General features: G+C 37.1%; 2 protein-coding genes across 4 annotated transcripts in view; one reads left to right on the forward strand and one right to left on the reverse strand.

Moving 5' to 3' along the window:
• On the reverse strand, positions 1–19,927 carry plcd1a (phospholipase C, delta 1a). 2 transcript variants are annotated; one of them, XM_032550918.1, is made up of 15 exons: positions 19,765–19,927; positions 11,571–11,729; positions 7,064–7,292; positions 6,618–6,747; positions 6,301–6,529; positions 5,997–6,198; positions 4,916–5,060; positions 4,688–4,840; positions 3,913–4,062; positions 3,667–3,823; positions 3,208–3,324; positions 2,927–3,105; positions 2,617–2,752; positions 1,916–2,065; positions 1–1,715 (listed from the first exon to the last, which is right to left on the reverse strand). In XM_032550918.1, exons 1-15 carry the CDS (start codon positions 19,793–19,795, stop codon positions 1,624–1,626), a joined length of 2,259 nt encoding a protein of 752 aa, XP_032406809.1. In that variant the 5' UTR covers positions 19,796–19,927; the 3' UTR covers positions 1–1,623. The 2 variants fall into 2 exon arrangements, with proteins under 2 accessions (XP_032406809.1, XP_032406808.1); XM_032550917.1 differs by lacking the exon at positions 19,765–19,927 and adding an exon at positions 16,943–17,065.
• The window catches only part of dlec1 (DLEC1 cilia and flagella associated protein), a 24,774-nt gene continuing 16,462 nt past the window's right edge, over positions 16,971–25,282 (forward strand). The window contains exons 1-9 of one of the 2 annotated variants that reach the window (XM_032550914.1): positions 16,971–17,081; positions 22,322–22,419; positions 22,501–22,644; positions 22,727–22,880; positions 23,381–23,494; positions 23,574–23,740; positions 23,915–24,123; positions 24,894–24,978; positions 25,067–25,154. In XM_032550914.1, coding sequence (XP_032406805.1) covers positions 22,354–22,419; positions 22,501–22,644; positions 22,727–22,880; positions 23,381–23,494; positions 23,574–23,740; positions 23,915–24,123; positions 24,894–24,978; positions 25,067–25,154 — 1,027 coding nt within the window. In that variant the 5' untranslated portion in view covers positions 16,971–17,081; positions 22,322–22,353. Of the gene's footprint in view, positions 17,082–22,171; positions 22,420–22,500; positions 22,645–22,726; positions 22,881–23,380; positions 23,495–23,573; positions 23,741–23,914; positions 24,124–24,893; positions 24,979–25,066; positions 25,155–25,282 lie in introns of those variants that run through there. The other variant, XM_032550913.1, reaches the window with a different exon arrangement.

The following is a 25,282-nucleotide window of genomic DNA, read 5'->3' on the forward strand; positions in this document are numbered from 1 at the left end:
TGAGAGAATAAAGCTGCTTTTATTCGTGAACTAGTGCAAATGCTAACATGTTGGAGGCACAAAGTTGTCACTAAAACAAGCACTGAGAAGAAAATTATAATACAGGACATTAAGTTTAGTTTCATTAACTGTAACTATGTACGATCTAGTCATGATGTCTAAAATGTAAATTATAAGACAGTTTTACCTATGATCAAAGACTTTGACTTGAGAAAAGGTGAACAAAGGCACATAAACTCTCTAAAGAGATAAGATTATTGCTATTTAAGAAAGTAAAATAACAACAGACTAGGCATGGACTGGTAGAGTGTCACACCAAAATAACATTTCAAATAATTACAACAAAAATGTACAAAGGTGGTCGTTTTTAAGTCCCTAATATGTATACTATTGCACCCTTTTGCCATTCTGCTCATAAAGTAACACTTGGAACGTGTAACAGCTACCAGCCTTCCTTACAAAATACCGCTTGTCTGATATCCAGGGTCGGACTAAAATGCAGGCAAGACAACAGTATGATGGCAATGTTTAATGAAAGAAATACAAAAGCCTTACTGAAAGATCTAGTGGGTTCAGAACATGTGAGAATCCAACTAACAGGGAAACGAAGAGTATTAATGCAGAAGTACAAATCAAGAGATGAGGAACAGCCTGAGGGAAAACACAGGCATGGGAGAGATGAAGTATTGGATCAGCTGAACAGAGGAGAGGGCGACAGCAAATAAAAAAAAGCAGGAAAGAAACCTGAACCCCAATGTAGGCAATAAAGAGAAATAAATACTAATTTGCATAGACAAATCCCAAGCAAAAACTAAGCTTTGGATTGTTTTTGGTAAGCTATAGAGAAATAAAGAATAAAGAGATGTTAAAAACAGAAACATAAGTTAAACTAAAAGTCCCAAAGTTAGTAAACTTTGTTCAGTGTAGTAAACAGAGTGGCAGTGAGAAGCAACAGGTCAAGGACCTGGACCAGATTCATTTGGTGTGGCATCTCAGGAAAATGTCTATAATTTTCATTTTGTGACCTTTAAACACTTTGGTGTTACTTGATGTCTGTAACCAGCCCATGCCTAGTACAGACCCTTGCAATTATATATATTAAGGTTTGTTCTACTTACAAAGTCTAGAAAAAACACAATAAATGCACAAATAGTTGCTCCTTGATATTGTCACCTTCCTAAAATCATGGCCTTCTTAGCCAAAACTAAAAAATCCCTTTATACCAAAATCCCTTTTAGCAAACAATGACTTAGGCCATTATTTAAAGAAGGTGATGATATAATAAGACTCAGAGATTGCACTGCATGTTAGAAGAAGGCACCTATGTAAAACTTACAATAATTATTCTCCTACAGGAGCATAAAACAGTTAAATGACTGTCATGAAATAACTTCTAACCCTCTCATTCACTCACAGCTTCAATGACTCTCCCTTTCCCATAATAATAGTAAAAATGAACACTAGCTCAAAACAAATATGTCCAAAGAAAATAACAAAAAACAGACAGAAGGTTCCCTATACGAGGTTTTATCCAACCTAGTTGCAATACTTAGTCACTGCTCTGTCGTTTCCTGTTCAAACTCGTCCCTGATTGCATGAAGGCTTACTGCTTACAATAATATCTTACTGCTGGTCCATGAGCATGATATGCACAAACAGCCCTGCAGAGGGAATGCTGACGCCCTTCTTGGTGAGCAATGGGACCTGGCGATATCCTGGAAAGAGGAAGTCAACTTCAGCCTCGTCAGCAAAGCAGATTTTTGTGCAACAGAAGTCATATGATTTAGAAAATGTCAAAAACATAAAATTTTATTAAGTGAAATACTTTGATGTGTTAATATTTCCTTGCCAATAAGTGTCCTCTAAAGAGTATTTGACCTCTGTCACACTTCTATATATTGCTGTAGTTTCCTACCGTTCTGAACGCTGGTGAGCGGCAGACAGTACTGCCCAATGTGATCATTCTGGGATGCTGTGTCGTAGTCCTCCACCACAAACCGCAACAAGGCCAGCTCGGGAACGCTGATAGGAAACTCAAATTTCTCATTCCACATGGGGTTGAACCCTGCAAGGAGCAGATCTTTAGGTCAGCAGCACACTCGTTTATTGTGACGCATGCATAAATGCATGCTGGAATCCATTAGAATATCATTGAAAGACTTATTTTAGAAATTATCAATCCATCAAAAAATGTTAAGCGAAGATATTTAGACATAATTGTTATTTTAGGTATATTTTATGATTCTTGACTTGATCTTCCTCTTGATTAAGTCAAGAGGAAGACTTAGTCATTGACACCCTCCTCAATGAGGGTGTGACACAAAGTCATGGACAAGTAAACTGGCTGTTCACAGAGTGCTGTATTAATCACATTAATGGAAAGATTAGTGGAAGAATAACATGCAAACTAAATGCAGAAAGACCCCGGGCCAGGATTTGAATCTAGGACCTTCTTGCTGCAAGGGAACAATGCTACAAACTGTGCCACTGTGTAGCCCAGGGATAAAAGTGTGGTAGCAAAGTGCTTGTGAATCATTTATTAACAGAAAAAGTAATTTTTCAATGAAACTCTAATCCACTGAGATGTGCATGTTCACATCTGTGGGTTACGGTCACCATTGTTTTCGATGTGGTTCGTCATCTTCTTGGCGTTGTCTGCTGCGACCCCCTGAATTTCCACTTTCACCAGAGGGTCAACGATGGACTTCTCTTTGTCCTTGTTCACTTTAGGCAATTGCTGAGCTGAGATCACCTGTTGTGTTAAGAGACAAAATATTTAGAATAAAATCATCAAGTTATTACTACAGACAGGACAAACAACCATGCACACACACACACACACACCTAAGGAGAATTTAGAGAGACCAATTTATAACATAGTTAAACCAGATAAACCAGGAGCAACATTTTTGGGGTTAACTCTCACCATGACATGGAGGATCTTCTTCTGTAGCCATGGCCCATTGGTAAGAGATTGGGGATTGAACTGAGACGACAGGCTTCTCTGGAATTCGGGCTTCAAGATGTATCCGCAAAATCCGTTTGGCCGAAACCGGCCCTGATTAAATTGCATCTCTTTAGTGTGAGTTTGGAAGTTCAGCGCCACTAAAACAAAAGCCAGATAAAGGATCAGAGTAAAGCACTGCTCATTATTCAGTAGGCTAAGAATTTTCTATTATATTCTAGACTGAATTTTAGGAAGAATACCGATCTGGCAGCCAACGTTCCACAGAGGAACAGGGTTGTAGTTGGAGGAGTCCGTCCTAGAGCCAGCTGGGTAGATCCTGGTGAGTTTGTCCATGTTGTGATGAATGAAGGCAGTGGCTGTAGGAGAACATAAACATAAACACTTGTTTAATGCCGGCAGCTGTCTGAGGTGACACTCTCTCAGAAAATCTGACTTTAGATTACAAATTAATCTTTATCTTGTATCAAGAATGATCTGATTAATTGTAGCAATCATAGCTGACAGTTTGATCTGATTTAATCACAGACTGTGAGAACAGAATGACTACATATCTTCTAATATAGTGTTATAGTTAAATTTTTGAGTAGGTACCATATTCTGTTGTTACCCTTATTCTAGTTTTTCTGTATAGTGGGCAAACCTTTAGATTGCTGGAGATTTTTACAGTTCTCACAACCACTGATAGTTTCTTAATTTACCTGAAGTATCAGCCAGTTGCAAAGCTTTGCTCTCCTTCAAAGATGACATTTCATAGAAGCTCTGGTTGTCTTTGGCATGTTCAAACCCACCGAAATGGACACTCTTACAATAGATAACAATATCTGACAGTTCTGTGGCGAGTTTGATCTTTGATTTCTGAAAGAAAATGGATGACTAGTCAAACCAGTTCTTCATTTTCTTTTATGTTTTAGATTTTATAAACAGGTACAAATCACGTGGCTCACCTTTGACTTTGCTTTTTGACTGTTCTCCTTGCAATCCGCAGCCTCATCCTCCTCAGACACCGTTTCTTCTTCAACAGTGTTGTTGTTGGAGAACACGGCATCCAGTTTGTTCAGCCGTTTGCCCTTGACGAGGAACTTGCCTTTCAGCTCCTAAACACAAACACAAAATATGCTTCAATGTTTTGTTGCACAATTATTAAAATATGTCATGAAGGATCCCAAGGCAAACAAGGAAACATATTTCTTAATTTTGTACAGCAAAGAGCATGTGGTTTTGCTAACTCATTCCAGTGTTGTAAAACAATCCTCTAAGGCTAAGAGTGCCACAGGCATCCAATAAATATTATTTTGCCTCCACCCCACCCTTTGAGATTAAATTTGTGTTCAGTAACTCCTATAAATCACATTTTCTGTAATATCTTTAGGAGAAAATGTGGGGAATTTGTTAAGCATCAAAGTAGCAAAGTCCTCATTCAGTCAAGTTTGTCCAGCTTCAGATATTTGGAAAAATAACCAACAATGTTCCCTCTGGAGTTCCAAACCATTTAGATCTTATGGCTAGAAGACCACAAGAACAATTGTCTATTTCACTCCAACTTGGGTAAGATTTTTGTAGTTTAATCAGATTAGTTTCATTCATTTCCCCTTAGCTTTTAACACTCAAGTAACCTGGAAAGAGAAAAACCTGGCAGAGCAGTTCTTAATTATAAAGAATATTTATAGTAAGGATTCACACTGAATTAAACCTAACCTGAGTATGTTTATGGTTACATACCTCTGGTGAGGGGAGGTTGGTGGGCATGGTGTCACCCAAAGGCTTTGTGACCAAAGCAGAACCCAGGATGTTGATTAAGTGATGGGCCATGAGCTTTTGTTGTTCCACTGTGCAGTGGTTCTCCAGGGACAGAATCACAGGGTACTGAGATGTCTGGGTAGCAAAAGATCAACCATCAACATTCAAAGCTTTTTATTCTCCTAGAGGCAAAATAAACATTTTATTTACCTTGAAGGCATAGTCTTTGATGGCTCTGATGACGTCTTTGAAAAGGACTTTTGATGTTAGAGTGTAGCCATGATAAATTACAGGCTCTCCATTTGGCCCGTCCCAACAGTCCAGCTCCACACAACGGCAACTCTTCATCAATGCGCTGCAAGAAGAGGAGTGAGTAAAACTACCTTTTCCATCCATTTGATCAGTTTTTTTTTAACTGAAACAACAACTAGACATATGTGGGGAGTCCATACTAACGAATAATCAAGTTTTATTAAGGTATGCCAGGATTTATGACTATGATTAATCCTTCTTATGTCAGCAGTGTATTTAATAGCTCTCAGTTTCCTTCATTAGTAAAGGTTGGATATAAGCAGCACTTCTGTCATTTGGATCAAATAATAAATTACACTCAAGACCCAGCCCCAGAATATAATACCGAGGTAAACCTGTGCAGAAAGTATAGTCACGTTTTTATCAGTCTGGAGGACCATATAATATGTTAAACAAATTTCATTTGCTCCTCATTCAATTGAACAAACTTATCTGACAAGGTTTCAAACATGAACTAAAACTTCCAGCAAACACTGGGATTCATATGTAATAAAAATCTGAACATCGTCAGTGTAGTAGGGAAAGCAGATAAAGTAGAAATAATATGGCTAAGCCAAACACCAGCCAAACTCTATGCTTAAGAGTAACTGGACATGCTTTAAGGTTTGAGTTTACGACAGAAATTTTATTTATGTTCGCCCCACATTTTAATTGACCCAAGTTACACTGAATGATCCACAGGGACAAGGATCAGGGTCCCTCTTCATCTCTGTACAACAACAAATCGTTGGGCACTCTGAAAAGCGCTAACTCAGTAGAACGGCTTTTTTTGAAAACGAGACAGAGACTTGTCCAAAATCTTTAACTCACTGAGAACAAAAAGATATAGGTAAAGATTTCATTGAATTGCGCATTAAGCAAAGTAGATAATTGTTGGACAGACTCATGAAATGTCAGGCCTGCAAAATCCAGACAGCAGATTAAAACCGAGGGCGTTTTCTAATTTTCGTCTAACAACAAACAGTATTGAAATGCTTACTTTACATAGCCCTCTGTGCTGCTGGGTCCTTTGAGTTGGTCCTCCATCAGGTAGGTGTTGTGTGAGGAGGAGATGAAGTAATGATTGAGAGGCTGACTCATGTCCTGATACACCAGTGAGTGAGCTGGGTTGAAGATGGATCCATCCTCCTGGTTGAGGTACATTATAAAGCCATCCTTAGTCATGTGCTTCTTCTGTTTTGCTATGAGGATGAGCACAATAAGTTGAATAACCCATGAAGCAAGGCAAATCCGGTGAAAATTGAACTCTTGAAAACTAACAGTCCCGCTCCAAGTTTACCAACCTGCTTCGTCCAATTCATATTTCTCAATCAGCTTGAGCGCACTCTCCATAGTCGCTTGCTCCCTCTGCTCATTCAGTAGGAAATTCAGCAGGTCCCCGGCGCTCATTTCACCCTGTGTTTCAGCATACTTCGCATAGATCACATCTACCTCCTCCCGCTTTGTCAAGTGGTTATAAAATTCCTCGATCTCCAAGTCTTCCAGGGTACCCGAATTTGACGTGTCACATTTCTGCATAAGCACATTGGGACTTCAATAAACTGTTAACTTTATTGATTTGGTTTAACTCAAAAAGAAAAGAAATTTGAGAGTGCCACACCTTAAATATTTCCTCCGCATAGGTGTCATTCACCTCAATGTTGACGTGTCGCAGTAAATGCTTCAGCTCTTTCAGGGTTAACTTGTTGTCTTTGTTCTTGTCTGCTTTTCGCATGCAGCTGATAAACCAACTGGAACTCAGATGTAAGGATTTAGTTTACAACAGAAGAACAAAACTGCAAAAAATAACTGTATAGAGCACCATGTTAGAGCCCAAATCTCAACTGATGCACCCTTGTACAATGTATAACACACATACAAAAATACGTAAATGCATAAATAAATGCACAACTGAACTTACTGGTTGTGACAAACCTCACCAACCATATGTGCTTTTACATGTCCCTGTGCACAAAACAACATTCTAAACAAACTAAATTAACAAACCAGATGGTGTATGTATGAAATAAATCAAACAAAATTGAAATCAAATCACATTAAGGATACTGTTCACTCTTCTGCTTCTTGTTGAGGTTGTCCACATGGTTGATGAGCTTCTGCAGGCTGGAGACCCACCGATCGGCCTCCTCTTTAGAGTCCGCCATGAAGTCGAGGCACTTGTTGTGACCCTTAAACATGATAGAGAAGCACATCTCTTCCTCGGAGGGCTCCGTGTATTTTTTGAGTCCTTCGGTCTGGCGGCCCTTGCGCACAGATTCAATGTCATCAATGAGGACTGTGTGGAGAAAGCAGGACATTTGTTAGTACCTGGATTTAGAAATGACAACATGGCTATGTTAACTAATTATAAGCCAACTTCATTTGAACTTTTAAACTTACAGCAAGTTTAAGACAGCGTTTGGGATCTAAAACTTACGTAAAATTATTTATAAAGGATTTTGGACTTCTTCCAAAATAAATCATTCCAAAGTTGTCTGATAGTGATAGCTTTATTTGTAATTTAAGATCTGGTCTTAAGCACTTAGTACCCATCAGGCATTCTTATCACCTAATGCACAGTCCTTCCTCCTGTCATTATCTGTCTGTGAAATACTACTTTTCTCTTTGGTTACAACAAAGACTGTTTTTGTATCTTATCCACAAGATAACTCTTGTTTATGAGGGAGCTGCCTTTGGTGGCCTCTTACATAAGTGTTTGAGAAAAGTCACATGCTTCCAAGAAGTCTGAGCCCACCTCAATGTGGAAATGGTTGATACCAAGCAAATTAAAAGAAAAGTGAGAGTGAGTGAGAATAGAAATGATGCAAAAAGATACAATGGTGCTTAACAGAAGTGTTTGAGAGTGTAGAGGTGGGTGATGTGTTGCACACAAACACACAGATTAGACCTTTCACGTCACAGAACTCCTTTCCTCTAAGACCTTTCAAAATATTGCTGGACCTTTTAGAGTTAAACACAACAACCTTATCACACGCAATTGGCATTCCTGAGTCTTCAGGCAGGGGCGGACTGGCAATCTGACCATTCTGAAGAAGTACAAAATGATTGTCCAGTTCAGGGCCATGGGCCTGCCTGTTTCTGCTAACAGAAAAGTCAGATTTATTACTTCCAGTAGCAAGCAACAGCAGACGTCATGACCCCTTGACGTCTGCTGTCATTAAAAGAGAGACAAACTGTTTTCTTTCTCACTGCTCTTGATTTCGCCCTCTTTCTTCTCTCGTATTTCTATGCTGGGTTATGTTGGAACTAATGCAGACTTGATACTTGATCATAGTTCCAGTATTATAGAGAAAAAATTAGATCAAATTTACAGTAATGCTTTTCCTGCTTTATTAATAATTGATTAAATAAGGTTTTCCTTGCACCACAACAGCTTATAGAAAGAGGAGAATAAAATGATCATCTAAGGGAGAGGTTCACTTGATGTTAAGAAGCAAAAACAATATGAAAACAACAACATTGAGTGTTTGCATCTTTGTTGGGAGACAAGATGTAAGTGGACAGAGGATGACAGAGGACATCTGGTAAAAATGAGTATAAAACGTACAAGAGTACTCAAAGTAACAAGCATAATAGTAATAACTACTCCAGATATATCACATGCCATACTTATCACTTGTCTGGTAAAGATCACATTAAAATACATTATTGCGTTGAAGTGTCATAATTTGGTTCTCTCAAAATAATCTTTCAGCATTTTTTTTTACCTCCCTTAATGTTGTTTGTGTTTTGGGTGGTGAAAAATATCAACATGGGTCCTTGTTCAGGCTTGTTTATTTAAATAATTAAGAAATATCAAATTTCAAGAGCCTTAATAAGTGAGAGATTGTCCTTCTCTACAAAAATAAATAAATAAGAGAATAGGATACTTTGTAAACAGATAATAAAGTCCTTTAATTATTGTGATGCAGTTGATTGATGACATCGCTTATTGCTTTGTCCAACTAGCAAACATGGTTTAATAAAAATAGTAATAGGGGGTTTTGTTATGCTGATTTATCATCAGTGTGATTCAAACAATATGACTGAAGGTCTCTACACATGCAGCCTGTTTCCGCCCATACACTGGAAGACAGATCCTTTGTTGAGCAGCTTAATTTACAGAGGAGCAGGTACCAACACACATGATGTAATCACACTAAAGAGAAACTACTGACCTTGTGATAAAAACAAAGAAAAGTTCAGCTACAGTGCTAGTATTAGATGACTGGCCGATATTGTTTATAGAATTGAACACTGAAAGATAAGTACACATGCTTACAGTACTTAACTGAACAGACTTTTGCAAACAAATAGAGCTGGAGCAGATTTCTCGTTCAATGTAATTTTTCAACAAACAGCAAGACAAAAAACTCTACAAGTTAAAAGTAAATTTGTGGGGTCTGCTGGATGAATAAAGAAATTGTTAAGAATCTTTCAAGTTTTTACAGAGAGATAAACGAGGTTAATTATTTGTATGACAAAAGAAATTCAACTTAAAGAAATATTTTTTTTTCAAGAGCAAAGAACTAGTTTAAGTGATTGACAGTAACTGGTGTTTAATATGTAAACCTGCATCTCTCGCATTTTTCACTCTATGCTGTCATGACTACCAGACAAAAATATCTGCTTTTGACTTCATCTAAACTTGTTCAGGGACTTCTTCTCAATGTGAAAGCATTCATTCAGAAAATGAAAGAAAGCAGTAGATGTGTAGATCCATCCATGTCGCTGCAGCACTTAATGGAAGTATATTTGTACTTAGCAGCTAAGATACTGATGATTCTCTAGAAAATTTTAAGTAGAAATTTATGACTCCCTGTTTCTATAGGGTATAAATGTGACATGACAAGGAGGCCAATTTGTTTTAGCTAGTTTTCAAAATGGGTAAGATAAGAGAGGCTGCTATTCACGCAAAGCATGTGTGTGTTAATCTTCATAAGTCAGGAAATGACCACAATAAACAACTACTAGTACTAGTCAGAAGTGGAGCAAATATGTTACTGCTATATTGTGTTCCCGCAAAGAAAGATGTGTTAATTTTAATACTGTTTAATTTTTTTTTTCCAAGGGTGGTTAAGTTGTGAGAGAGAAATGTTCTTTCTTAGCAAATTTAACTACGCTTAGTTGCTAAGTTCTTGTCTAGCTCAATGCATACTTTTTCTGCTAGATTTTAATGCTGCATTTTACATTAACATATCGTCTTGGATACGTTTCAAAATGTCATTGCGGTTAAAACAATCATGCTAATTTGATAATGTTTAGTTTTCAATGAAATATTCCAGTTTTACAGTAAAACAACAATTATGGTATGACGCAATAAAAAAAGATCTCAGTTTTAGCCTTAATTTTAAAATGGGAAAGATGGAAAATATTCAAGTAAAGCAAAAGTGTGTTGAGCTTCAGAAATCAAAAAATAGTTACTTGCCTCTAATTGGGTAAACTTCCTCACATCTACAGTTAGAGCAATCTTATCCTGCCACCACTAGAAGTGAACTAAATACAAAAGAAGATTACATTTTATGGGTCTCCAATGTTTTCTCTGTTAGAGAAGTGTTTGAGTTGCTGAGACTTCATAACAGCTATTACATGCTAACAACAAGTCAAAGCACTCGAAACTAGTTTCGCATGAACGAAAGGTAGAATGTGCAAACAACAGATACACGCTGTTAACCACAGTGGTGGAAATGTGATGCTGTGGGTGTGTTCATCTTCCTGTTAGTGCATGATAATACGAAGTCTTTGAAATACTAGGAAATTTAAAAGATAATATTCCATGGCTGTACATAATGCAAGATAATTTCTCTCCATAATTCAGACTAAACATCGATGCAGATTTACAGTCTTGACTTTGTGGTTTTAAACTGATAAAATTAAAAAGTACGCATACACTGGTCTCTAAACATCTCTTTTCAAATGTGGTTAAAACCAGGATTTGTTTCACTCGCAGTCTTTTGCCCAGTAAACCTCAACACTTTTGAGATGAGCTGTCACTTTGGCTTTCTGGCACAAAAACAATAAAACATGCTGTAGAGACGTAAAACAAAACACTGACCACCTTAAGACCAGTTTCGGGTTCTGTTGTTGTTCTAAGCTCAGGCTTTGGGACAGAGGTTATCAGTCCTGGCAGCACTGACTGTCACTGGGGTGGGAGGGAAACCTGAGTCACCAAAGACCCAGAGAAAGATATAGTCATTCTCAGTCTGACAGTGGATCACTGGACCAGAAGAAGGAAAATAATTCAAACGGGCACACACATAGTCAGGATCTACACTAGATTTTTCCGGTCTGACTCTTACCCCAACCATGATGAATGTGTGAGCTGTTTTTATTCTACTACCAACATTTCTCACATAATCACCTGAGGAATTTGAGGGATGGGTGCATGTGTGTGCACACTATGAAGCAAGAAGCTTTTGTTTTGATCTGAAAGGAGTGCTCTTAGTTGACACAGTAAAAGCCAGGCGGGTGTCCAAACAATGAAGAAGCACGATGTACTGCACAAGGTAATTTTTCTTTAGCAAGACTTATCTCATTTTTATGAATCATATGATAAAAGAAATATGAAACTCACAGGTTTGGTCTTTTTTGAAAAGCTTCTTAGATGAGTACAAGATAGTTCTACAGTCTTCCATCAGACTAAAGTAGCGGCTCTTCTGCCAGGATTTTGAGCGAATCTTGATGAGTTTCGTGCCGGCCAGCAGGAACTGAAGGTCGTCATCATCTTTTAGACCTAGACAATTTGGAACAAAAGAGGAAATATCAGAATTATTATGAATGTTTGGACATTATTACAAAGCTAAAATGAACAGGTAAAACATTAAATTGGAGAAGTGGAAAAGAAAGATAATAATTTTAGCAAAGCACAGTTTGGAGGTAACCACCTGGTTTACACATCCTGTGACTAAATGTTTTTTGAGGGGCTGCCTTGTTTTTGCTTATTGCTTTTTTTTATTTATATGTTTTTCAGAACAATGTGCGTCTTTGACGTGTATGGAAAAACGACTAAAAGAAGTACAGGTTTTGTTAAAGGTTTTGTGCATTCTTCTTTCCAAAAAAATCAGTCAGGGTCCACCAGACTTGAGTGGAGAATCTCTGTGAATATTGATTTTCAAATCTCAAAGTCCCAATTTGATTTAGGTCTAGAGTAATTTAATGTCCATTGTTGTAACTAGGGGTGCACCGATCGCAGTTTTCTGGCTGATCGCCGATTACCAATCTTTTAAAAAGCCCAACTTACCGATTCCGATTTTGGCCGATACCATTTTTTTTCTGAAATGTTTGCCAACATATCAAGAAAGTTGCTGAATTGGCAACAATGAGGTGACTGTTGTTAACTGTAAATGTGCAGACATGACCTGGTAAGCCGGTTTGTCAGTCAAACCTCTCTCACGGGAGAAAAGAAAAGCACAGTGGTAGATCTTTAGACTTTCCCGAGGTTGATAACACTGGTGGATAAGATTGGCTTTACATGTAAAAATCGGCCAATCACCGATCTCCCAAAATTAAGGAGATCGGCACCGATAAATCGGTGGCTGACAAATCGGTGGCCGAATTGCTTACAACAACTGCTAGTTGTAAGCAATTCATTTAAATTCATTCACAAGTCATTGGTTTTACTTTGGGTTGTTGTTCTGTTGAAAAGAGAACCTCCTCCAGAGTCTGGTTCCTTGCAGCCTTTAACAGGTTTTCTTGCAGAATTGCCCACAGTGTGATGCTGCCACCACCATGTTTCACAGCAGGCTTCTTAAAGCTTTCCTTCAGTTTTTTTTTCTTGTTGCTGTTTGAGTTTTTCTTCCTGTTGCAAGTTTTTGATAGTCTATCACATTGAAGTTTGATTGTTAAGTAACAAAGTGTGGAAAAAGAGGTATTCGTTCTTTTTCAAGTCACTGGTTCCTAATCATGTTCTTTATGTTTTCCCAATAAAATATTCAGAATTCTCCTTCAGGTGCAATTTCATTTTGTATGTTTCATTTTGTATGAGGTTCATTTTGTAAAACTATGCTTAGAAACATCAGTACGTGGGTGGACTTACTTGAGGTTTGGAAGTTGCAAGTTGCAATTTACAAAATAATCTGCAAGTAAAAGATCATTTAACTTAGAGAGACACAAGGTAGATTTTCATCCCTTAAAGAGTGGCTTTAGTAAAATGAAAACAATAAGAATAGTTTTTTTTATTTTTCCTAGTCATCATTTTCCATCTTATTCTGAAATAAAAAAAAATACTAAGTGCAATTTCCACGTTCCATTTCTATGAAAGAACCATATTATTTGCTTGATTCACCCATCAGGCCACTGCTTCCACAGACACTGAAGTACAGCCTTATTGCTTCCTTTAGTTCTAGTAGAAATACTAGCAATACAACTACACAGAAAGAAAACTCCTCCTCTGGGATCTCTGGGTAGAATGTTCTGCACGAACGGAACTATCATGTTATGTTCATGCAAATCATAACATTCTTAGCATACTTTCTTAGCATTCTATCATCAAATAATTACCGTACATCTTGAATCTGCAAACATATTAAGTTGATGCTACTGTAAAATAGATCAATAAAATATTTGGAATTGCACCAAGCTGCAGTTTCTGTTAATCACAGAGGGTTAATTAATCACAGTTAATCACTGAATTTCTTTGATACTACTTGTTTCTCAAACTGCTAAATATAATAAACTTTGAATTTTTATATGGACTCTCTTGGATGGATACAAAAGACATCAGCTTGTTCTAAAACAGTTGCAGAGTTTCCTATTAGGGCTGAGAGTGATTCACAAGCCAAACCCTCTGTGTGAAGCCATACTAATACTGGGTAGAGAATGCTTAGTATTTTGTGGGTGGTGCTGGGATCTGCAATACAACTTCAAACAATAAGTTTTTACCATGGTTTCTACAAAATAGAATTGGAATTGAAACCTGTTTTAGCTTTATCAGATTGCCAGCGAGATTGCGTGACAGGCCTTTTCCCACAGATTTTACCGTGAGCTCCATTACGTGGTTTATGGTTTCGCCGGAGGCATTGAAGGAATTCTTTTGAACATACACGTCAAACAGCCGACCTAGTAAGTTTAGCTTTTCAGTTGACAACATAGGGGCGTGTTTTATTCTTCCAAGAAAATAAGAAATAGTTCCAGAATCCAAGGAACGCTCCCCCCACCCCCCCACCCCCCCAAGTCATGAGTGCTTCTTTTAAAGCTGAGTAATGAATTTCAGATGGAAGGCTCGACAAATCTGTAACCCACTGTTTACACCATGTGAGACAAGCTAGGGCATGATGTTTCTTAGAATTACTGGGAAATAATATGACTAGTTGATTCTCTCAAATTACCTGCAGAAAAGGTATTCACTCTTACCCTGCCTTTTCTCTGTTAAGGTTGGTTAAGATAAGTGCATGATCAAAAAAGCAACTGTGTTGATTCATATCAGAAACTCTTTACCTTCGGTGCCTTACAAAAATAATCATCCTCTTGAACATTTTCAGATTATGTAATGTTGCATATGCAAATTTCCATCATATTTTACTTGTACTACAAAAACACAAAGTTGTTCATAATTGTGAAGTGGAAAGGAAAGATAATTTTTTTTCAACCTTTCTACTATGAAAATATGAACAATGTGACAGACAATTGTCAGCCCTCTTCCTCCTAATAATGTAAATCCAGTGCAAGCAATTGCCTTCAATTCATATCACAGAATTGGAGGTAACTTCAAAATCACTGCAGAGGTTCATAGTTTAGGTGGGAAAATAGGTTGACAAAACTGTTAATCATGCTTCTTCCAATCTTGGAAAAACCTACTCTAAAAAAAACCCCATAAAAGTCACATTTTTATTTTTTCAATGAGCTGTGTAGAGATAAAGCCAACAGTTAGGACAAAATTATATGCTTTGGCCCACAAGCAAAATGCATGGTGTGTGAGTGCTTTTCTACAGAAAGGACAAGGAAGCTGATCATAGTTGATGGGATCAGGGATAGAACTAAAATCAGGTATATCCTGTAAGAAAACCAATTCAGTGACAACCAAAGACTCAAGACTGGGTCGATGGTGTCCAACAGGACAACCCTAAACCTACAGGGAGAGTGACAGTCTGAATGAGAAAAGCTGGAAGAGATATACCATAAAAGAAGAAAAAGAACTGAAAATTTTTTTATTTGTAATGGGAAAAAATTTTGGTATTTTCTGTCAAGTCATATTGTACACATGTGTGGGTTTATCACATAAAATTACATAACATGTATTGAAGGTTCTGGTTGTAGCGTGACAAATGTGGAAAAGCTCAAAGGGCATGAATACTTTAGCAAGATTTAAAATTGCTTGAAATTGAAATTTAATATTTATAAGTTTACTTTGTGGAAGTGGAAAGAAAAATCTCTTTTTAATTATTATTTTTCGTAAACATAGAAATAAAGTGATGCTACGAGTTCAATCTTTTGTTTGTATTTCAACCCAGTTTGTTTACAAATATAGCCGATAACTATATTTAAGCAAGGGAGTTTTTTTTATTCCATTTTCAAAACCCGAAGGAATTAGAGGAATATCAGCACTAGATACAACCTTGTAAGTGAGAGGAGTTTACAGTAGAAAATGCGACCAGAGACAAATATATACTCTCTTTATTTCTTAGGTGAAAAGGAACTAACAATTGACTTTCCAGACCCAATACCAGCAACTACAGTGTTGGTGCAGGTGTGTTTATATGGCTTTTCCCAGCAGAATGAAAACTTCAAATTACAATACAAGGTATCCTCATCTTCAAATAGTAAACACACACACACACCGCAACGCAGGATATTCAGACATTCATGAGTTTACCTCAGGATGCCAGTGACAATTAGATGAGTGAAAAATGTTTCAATATCAAGGCTATGGACTTATATTTGATTTTGTTTTCCTTCTTCTTCTTCTTTTCCGTTTAAAAACCTCAAGAAGAAAGAAGTAACATTTGAGTAACTGCATTCTGGCTTCTGTAAAATTCTAATGTGAAAATCAGTAATAAATAAAAAATATATTTTTATTTATTATTTTTTATTTATTAATAATCAATAATTATTATTGATATTAGTATATCAATAATAATAATAATAAAAATAGATATTTTCTGGGGCGGGGGTTTCAGAGACACTCTTCTTTGTTGTTGTATGGATTACTGCATGAGCTGGTGTTACTGGTGAGTGTGTTTTAATGGTGGTGATGTTCTTAACATCAACACCATTGAAGGGGCACAGCAAATCAAATTCTGTTTAAGGCCCCATACAACCTTGGGTCAGGCCAGAATCCAAGACACACCCATATGTTTAAATAAGATAAATAAGATAAATAGGAGTAATTTAGTAATTTAGTTTCTTAACAGTTAACACATTTTTTCTCTTTTACGTGATCTAAAAAAAATGGAAGTGGAAGGTTGGACCTCAAAGAAAACCTCAGCATTTGGCATTGTCTAGTAAAAGACGTATCTCTTTAAAAGCTGATGTTCTGAAAAAGATTAAATGTCTCTGTTGTTTATACACAAACAATAATAGTCATAGGCCTGCCCTGGCGTTTAAGGAGATCACAAATGATCTTTGTTGTTTCAATGGAAATTTTCACTGGACCATTCACTGTGTGTTTTATTTTTTTTCTCCCCTCATCGAAAACGGAGTGCAGGGGGTGTCAGTCTAAGAGGCGGCGGGCAGAAGCCTGGTCTGTCATCAGAAGAAAGAATGCACCGCTCCAGAAGAAAGAATGCACCGCTCCAGGCGATTAAGAACCATTTACATATGTCCACATAACAAACACAGATGTGGACACACTGGATTACTGAGGCGTAATAATAAGAGGAACATATTTTCCAAATCCAAGTTCTCCAAACACAACCCCCGAGCATGCGCGGGTGCTCCTGTTTGTGTTGGCTCAACAACTAAAGCGCGTGCGCCCCTGACTCCAAGTGTACCTTTAACAAGAGGACTCACCCAGGCGTTTCCCATTTTCCTGCGCGACCTTTTTCTGGTGCTCCTCAAATACTTTCTCCTGTGAGCTTGTCCTTTTAGGACGTAGACAGAAGCAAGACATCGCTGTGTAAAAGTCCGCTCGGTGTAAAATTTGAGCTCGGTAAGGAAGAAAAAAGCTGGGAGGATAAGTTTTTTTTTCTTTCTCTCTCTCCTCACGGGGCGGGTCTTTAAATGTATTGCTTCGTTATAGCACCCATATTCACCGCAGAGAGGGGGTAAATTGGTCCTTCGGAGAAACATTGTAGGTGTAGAAAATAAATTCATTCTCAAAGTTACATTTATAATTTGGTTTAACTTTTTTGGGAAAGATACACACATAGTGGATTCTTTTTTACTTTATTTGCTTGTGAGTATTTAATTTCAGCGTCTACACTTAATAAGATCAACTGCACTCAAAATAAATTAAATATAAAAATGTTCTTCTGTTATCTTTGCAAAAGTTTTGAAAATGTGTACGTACCCCTACGTGAGACACACAAATGGCGCCGCCGTGTGGCAGTAGCTAAATGTATCTGCGGTTAGTTTGGCTAGACGTTGCGTTGTCCCATGTACTATTTCGTATTTATGAATTCATAAATACATATAACATGAAGACGCATTTAAAGCGTTGGTGAGTTTTGTTTTTTATAGTATTTGTAATAATTACTAATATAAACTAGTATATATATATATTTTTTTTTTCAAATATCCCCATCTGGCTCAGATGGGGAAAGCATTCCCCTAACATGTTTGGGCAGTGAAGTCACGTGATGAATATAATATTCTTTGAAAACATAAATCAAGTTGTGGAAGCTTTCTGAATTTTTGCTTGAGATAAAATTATGTTAATTTTTAACCTAAATGAACCAGTTAAATGACTTGCTCTGCTAGTTTTATTAAAACAAAGCCATTTGCGCTGTAAGTGCTTCTAAAGTGTTTGTAAAAGATATTATGCTCTAAAAAAGTGGGAGTCAATTGTGTAAATAACGCAAAAAAAAAAAAAAGTGTCCAATCCATCACTCCAAAACAGTGAGTGGATTAGAATTCAAGCCAAAACTATCACCCGTTATTAGTTGCAGATCTGGCACAACAAAGAAGACTGTCCCAGCCTGAAACTGGCCAGGAAGATGAATCATGGCGTACCGAGGACAGGGCATGCTGATCATCAGCTGTGTCCGCCAACAAAACCAAATACCTTGTTTTCACTCACTGTGTGAAATAACAGGATGTGATGATGGCAATTGAGTCCCAAAAGTCTGGATTGTCTATGCAAAGGATGTAGGGCATTTTGGCATGCATATATGGGATTTTTGTCACAGCTTGTAATTTTAGCATACTTGCAAATATTAAAATCTTTTGCTTCTAGTGTCCTATATGACTGGTACAACAGTACAGAGAGGAGACAGTGGAACTGGAAAAAGGATGTGTCAAAGGTGTAGAGGCCAGTCAGCTGAGCAACAAACATAAACATAAAACTAGACAAATGCATTGCTATTGTTATTACGTCATATGCATCCAGTCACTTGAAACAAGTTCTTAAGAAGACATACCTTTGTTCCCATTCACCACACTCAAATAGCTCCTCCAATCACCTTTTTGTGTATTTTGTACAACAGTAGTGAGTGAGCAGGTAACAGGCTGTTGTACAGTCGATAATTTATAGGGGATTACAACTGAAATAATTAGTTCCAAAAGCATTTAAAACACTATTATGGAAATGGATCAATAAAAACTCGACTTGTGACTTAACTTCTTTTTTATGGAGGGGAATTTGTGCAAGTACCATGTTTGTTAAAATGTATTTAAAACCAGATCTATAGATTAATAAATAGGCTATATGAGTTGAAAACTTCGTAAATATTTGAATTACAGCAGCAGTGTCTAATGTAAAACTTTTTAATAAAGAAATGTTTCTTTTGAATATTCTGATCGCCTCTAGGCTTATTTTTGTTAACATTTTAATACAGATTTAGTCCTTTAGATATTTAACGGAATGCATAAGTTTATTTTATTGTCATGGTTTCACCTTGTTAGTACATTATTTAGGTTACAAAAGTAATAAAATAAATATTGAATGCCCTATCTGTTACAGAATTGACTCTGTGGTTCTGGGGTTTAAATCTGTTTGGTTTATATATGAATTTTATTTATTCATCTAGAATCAGAATCACTTTATGTTTTAGAAAAATATCCAAAACACTAAACCAGGGTGCATACACTGAATTAGACTTGGGAACCTGCCATTGACTCACCACAGCTCAGAAAATATGACCTTCATATTGTCCTTGTTGGAATGTTTGTTGGTTATACTACTAACACTATCAATGTCATACTTCAGAATTGAAAATAAAACACAAAATGATAAAAGAATTTAAAACAATGATGAACTTTACAATCAAATATGTGTTACTTGAATATGATGAGTAGCGTCACAGGGACTATGAACTTAAAATACTTGAAATAATATGATATTTCAGTTAATGTCTGTTTGTAAATTAGGTTTTTATCCTTTAAAATCTGTTTACCTTACAAATTCTCACTGGACAAAGTGAAAGCAACAGGAAATGAAGGTATTTTAACAGTCTTCAAGAAAATCAAATATTCTGCTTTCATTTCAAGGCAATGAAAGCAGTTGTTATTTTGCATATATGAATTTTTGGGACTAAAAGTATGAACACAGTCTTTCATTTAATATAGCAACAAAAAAAGAGTCTGTACTTCAAATGTGGATCAAGAAACAACATTTTAACAGACATTGTGCACAATGATGTAGTGAACAGTTTCACTATCTCCACCCTACTCACCGTCTATCCTAGAGTCCCCTTCCGATTCCATTTTGAATCCAGATAAAATCAGTCCCCGTCCACAGCAGAAGGAAATTCCTGTTCGCCTCTACTGCACGGTCCTGTCCGTTTCAGTGGAAATTCCCACAACTCTTCTAAGAGGAAAATATCTACTCTATTTCTCCCCTCTGAGCCAACCCACAAAGCGCACATTTAATACCAGTCCAGCCCTGCTTGTTCACACCCACTTGAGCACCAGTTTGACAAGTCTTCCACTGTCTCTCATGACTACATCACTTCCCCCATGCTTCCCGATAGAAGCTACACCTTCAGAAGGAATGTTATAAACACAGCCAGAAAATATGTACTTAGAATCCATATAAATCCAGTGCAAACCTTATCGTCGTCAAGATGGTGTTTTGATACAGTTAAAATAATGCTGAAATTAGACTTTTTTTTCTGTGGCCTCTAAGAGTGCATATGATTTAATTTTGAGTGTTGCTCAAAACTGCTAGAGACCTGCCTTTTCTTGCTGCTCTTGTACTTCCACCCCACACCTCTTCTGCATAACAACAAACCATTCTTACCATTAGTCCATGAAAATGTTTGGAAAGGAATCACTTCTGCATGAGGTAAACACAGGTCATTTGTTATTGTAAAACATGAAAGTGCCTGGATACGTATTTATCTGTTTGTTGATTATTGTGGTGTCTCTAAACCCATTGCAAAAATTATTTTGATTAAAAAGGGAGAAAAAAAGCATGAAATGATGTAATGTAAAATAAAATAAAAAAGAAGGAAAAAAAAGCTCTAACAATTCCCTCTTTGAGAAACCCACTTCAGACCCACATAAGTAGATCAGCACAACTAAAGATTTTGTTTCAGGCACCTCAGGAATCTTGGCTTATGCAACAAGAGCAATTGGCATTCATGAGCAGATCAACTAAAACTAAACTTTTCAAGCAGTGGCCAGTCTTTTTGCATGAGACCACGGGGAATGTGGTTTGCATAACTGAAGTTATCCAGACAGCTGACTGAAATTGTTGTCTGCTTAAATACAGAAAATTCTTGCTTGGTTGTTGAGAGTATTTTGTGTATTTTCATTCTAAATGTACCCATTTGGAGAATCACACATAGTTCACATGTTTGCTACCAACACTTAGACTTATCATGTGGGTTGTGTTGGACATTTCTTTGTGTGGTGTGATTCTCTTACTTGACCAACTTGTAGGGATGATTTGGTTAGATGTTACAATGTGTGAAAACACCTGGTGGGTGGAGTGAATCCTGTTCCTGTTGGAATAACACCCTTTAGTTGTGCTTTTTTTCTAATATAAAGGAGACCATGCCACAATCATTACGTTGTATTAAATAAAAAATGTTAATCTATTAGGTTGTTTTCTGGGTCTTAATCTATTAGGTTTTTTTCTGGGTTTTCTGGGTCTTAAAATATAAACATCTTAGTATATTGACAATACTTGCATGTATTTATCAATTAATGGAAGCTCTCAGTTGTGAAATATGAGCACAGCTGAGACTTTCAATGTCTTTACAACCACAAAAAACACACATCTATTCAGACTGACTTTCAGTAAAAGCTTGGAACTATTTATTACCTCTCATTTCTCATGACTATGTTTTAGCTTTAGCAACTTTTGTTTGATCTATTTATCTATTTTTATTCTTATAAAATAATAATTATGCCAAGTATTGTTTTTCATCATTCTAGATTATATGTTTACTATGCCCGGTCTTAATTTTAGAATTATTCCAAATTTTTACATTTTACCTCTCTACAAGTACATTATATTTCTATTTCCTGCATTCTATTGCTAATCTAATTTTCGTGATCTCATTTCCATAGTTTCTTAATATCAAAAACTGCTTAATTTATCTCACTTTTGTTTCCTCATTACTATTTTTGCCAGTAATTACTTGTTTTATCTGTCACTTGGTTTTAACATTTTGATAATTCTCTTGTGTGTGTGTTTCTAGTGAATCTCTGCCTTTATCTTACACTTAACTGTAAAAGTGCTGCATGATCAGTGTCTTCATTCAGGTACAAGACAGAGCTTTTATTTTATTTTTTGGCGGAAAAGACTTTTCATACCAATTTTATAGACAGCCTTAAAATGAATCTCATAACACATTTTTTGTACTAATGTTCACTTTGTTGTGTTTTGCATCAATTGTAATGTTTTGTTTATGTAAAGAAGTTTTCCAGTAACTTTGCTCTCTTACCTTTGTCATATTGATGAAAACTTTATCTATTTGTTTATTTATTTATTTATATTGATTTGGAAATGTACGAGTAAAACTATTTAGCATTTCTTGATTACGTAATTGTTTGTTACAAAAGGTCACACGCGGACAGCTTTCAGATCCGGTGCGCCACCTGTGGTTGCTTAGCAACCACATGTACGCACACATGGCCAACCACGGCATCGGGAGTTACTAAAAGTATTGAGCTTCTAAAGTTAGTCATTGTACACTTTATGTGGTCATGAACGAGTGCTGCGAGTCTAACGTGACGGTGTATATTTCTAACTTTACGATCTTTCGGCGCTATTTCCATTAGTTTCTACCTCTGAGGTGCACTGGAAGAAGAAAATGACAGAAGACACTTTCGTTGAACCCTTGATGGACAGTCACAGACCTGCGTCGGGAACGTCACAGGTAAGTTGAATGTTTTAATTTGGGGAAAGAAATCCATAAAGTGAGTTCCATATGAATTGTATCCCTCTTCTTTTATCCCAGGACATCTCTCATGTATTAATGAGCGTCTTCAAGGAGGTTTACAATAAAGACATAATCGCGAAAGGGAATCTGTTGTCCAATCTCATCAAAACAAATGTGGGAAAAAACAGTTATCATGATAAATATGTTAAGGAGCTGCACCAGGTAACCAGTGGAACAAAAGTTTTTAAGTTTATTAGTATGACAGAGTGAAAGGAAACTTCTCTCTCTTTTTTTATACTGATAGGCTCGTTCTGAATATGAGCAGTGTATAAAAATGGCTGATATGATGGAGGATCACATATGTAAGGGTAAAGCCCAGGCTGCTGCCAAAGAAAGCCGGAACTGTGAGAGGATGAAGGCAGACCTTGTAGATGGTTGTGATTATGCAATGTTTCCAGGTGAGTTGCTCTCTGATTTATAGTTGTATGAACAAGTTCAGCGAAACTACAACTACCAATGTTAAACGCGGTGCTAGCACCATTATGCTGTTGGGATGGTTTTGTTCAAAAGAGATAGGGAATCTGTTCAGGGAAGAGGGCAGACAGAGACCCTAGGCGCACAGTCAAATCTACAAAGCAGTGAATTAGAGCATATTCATGTGGCAGAATGGACCAGTCAAAGTCCAAGTCTAAATCCAATTTAGAATCTGTGGCACAGTGTCACCACTGGAAATTAGAATTTTTGTCTGTAGATGTCCAGAGCTGAGACCAGAAGACTTGTAGTGGTAAATGCAATTAAATGTGGTTTTATGAAATATTGCATAAATATGTTCTGCACTGTGTAACCCAGTCACATAAAAAAAAAATCCAACGATTGTTAAAGTTGTAATAAGAAAAATGTGAAAAGTTCAAGAGACAGGTATTTCAAAACTGATCTTGTTCCTCATGTTTGTTTTCAGTAAAATCCACCTTTTGCTGGTGTGTCGATGATGATCTTCTCAAAAGAAACAACCTGATCTCCCCTGGGGACTACTTACCGGCAGAGAAACCACAAATACGAGCACCAGCCCCAGGTATGAGATGCTCCTAAGTGACATTTAAGTAATGATTGACTGTGTGAAAGTGACCATCTTTGTCTGGGCATTTTGACAGTAAAATCGAGTTTTGCAAAACCCACTATCTCATTTGCCATACGCACAACCCGGGAGTCTCAGGATCGCGGACCACAGAAGACTTTGTTGGAAATGAATGAGTTGGATGACAGTCTTACTTGTGAATCAAGCTCAGAACCCCAACAAAGCAAGAGAATCCCTAAAATGGTAATTAATAGTAATTAAGTAGAAAAAAAGGGATAGGGTTAGGTTAGGTAGGGTAAGGATTAGGGTTAAGGTAAAGCTGTATATTGCAATGATTTAAATAAAATACATTAATGTTTTTGGTTGTATGTGACAAAATGATTTAAAAACGAATATGTTCCACTTGTTCTTAAACAGACCATACCTAAGCCAACCTGGTTTGGCCAACCAAGCGCAACAAACCGCACAGAGGGTTGGGAGCAACTTCAGAAGTTTAAGAGAAGACAAAGCGTCCTGCTCGATAGACGAGTCTGTCCTCCAAATGCGCAGCAGTGTAGAAAGTCGTTCAGCTTACCCAAAGTGAAAGTGAAGAATGACCAAGAGAAGAAAAACTCTGACAATCAAAGGTACCAAATAATCTGAGAATAAAAGAGAAATGTAGATTTATCAGGTTAATGGTGAATAGTTGGTGTACAACATAGTGCAATGTTATGAACAATATAATGATCAATATTGACTTGAAACGTGAGTGTCATTTTACCTCAGTGCAAATAGTTGCCCAGCTGTACCAAAGCAGGTGTGTGTAAGCTGATACCAAATGCTTCACAATGTGACTGTTGAACCTGAACCACCGAGGCAGTGAAAACCAGGCAGTGTTTGACATCATCCATTTCTTGTCTGTTTTCAAACTGTTCGGTAGCTGCAACGTTAGAGTCATGGTCTGTTCAGTATCTTTACACAGCTGAGGAAGACAAATACAGTCAGGACAAAAATGACTGAAGTATAAGCGTCTTGTTAACAGGGTTTTTATTTTCCATCCATACACATCTATGCACACGTATCCATGCTCATCCGCGCAGGGTCGCATAGCAGATATTTCCTATGTCCAGTGGTCAATTGGGGAGAGGTTGTGTGTGTCTTGTGTGTGTCACATAGAGACACACACAAAATCCATATAAAGCTATTTCAGTTACACAGGATGTGAAGTCACCTCTGCTCCTGATATAAATAATTAAAGACCACTCAGAGAGGAAGGTAATGCTGTTTTTATTTTTAAGTTCAAAATTCTGAATTGACTAACATTAGGAAAATCTGCTAACAATCAACTTTGCACTCGGATACATGTCTGAAATTGAGTTTTAAATTCTGTTTGTCCGTTTCTTCTTCCTTCTCAAAGCTCTATAGATGAGCTCCACTGTGTCTTCCAGGCAACTCCCCAAGTGATGTTTTTCACAGAATACAGCATTGGAAGTGTTTATGAGGTTTGTTTCAGTAACCGACTCAGAACAATCTGAACCTGACGTAGGCTGAAAATATGCTGCTCTCTAACTTATCCCCCTGCTGCATCAGTCTACACTGGAGCTGAAAAACATGACTTACTCAAGCCGCCACCTCAGAGTCATCCCTCCTACCACTCCATACTTCTCGATAGGGCTGGGTGAGTCTGTTTTAGCCTCTCAGCTCACGTGATGTTGAGGTAAATCAAAATAACTTATCTAGCAGATGGGAAACATCAAGTCAAAAATCTTTGGAATGTCATTCCTATTTATTAGCTCCCCACTTGGG

This window comes from Xiphophorus hellerii, chromosome 21 (genome assembly GCF_003331165.1).
Source record: "Xiphophorus hellerii strain 12219 chromosome 21, Xiphophorus_hellerii-4.1, whole genome shotgun sequence".
In the NCBI taxonomy this organism is placed as follows: domain Eukaryota; kingdom Metazoa; phylum Chordata; class Actinopteri; order Cyprinodontiformes; family Poeciliidae; genus Xiphophorus; species Xiphophorus hellerii.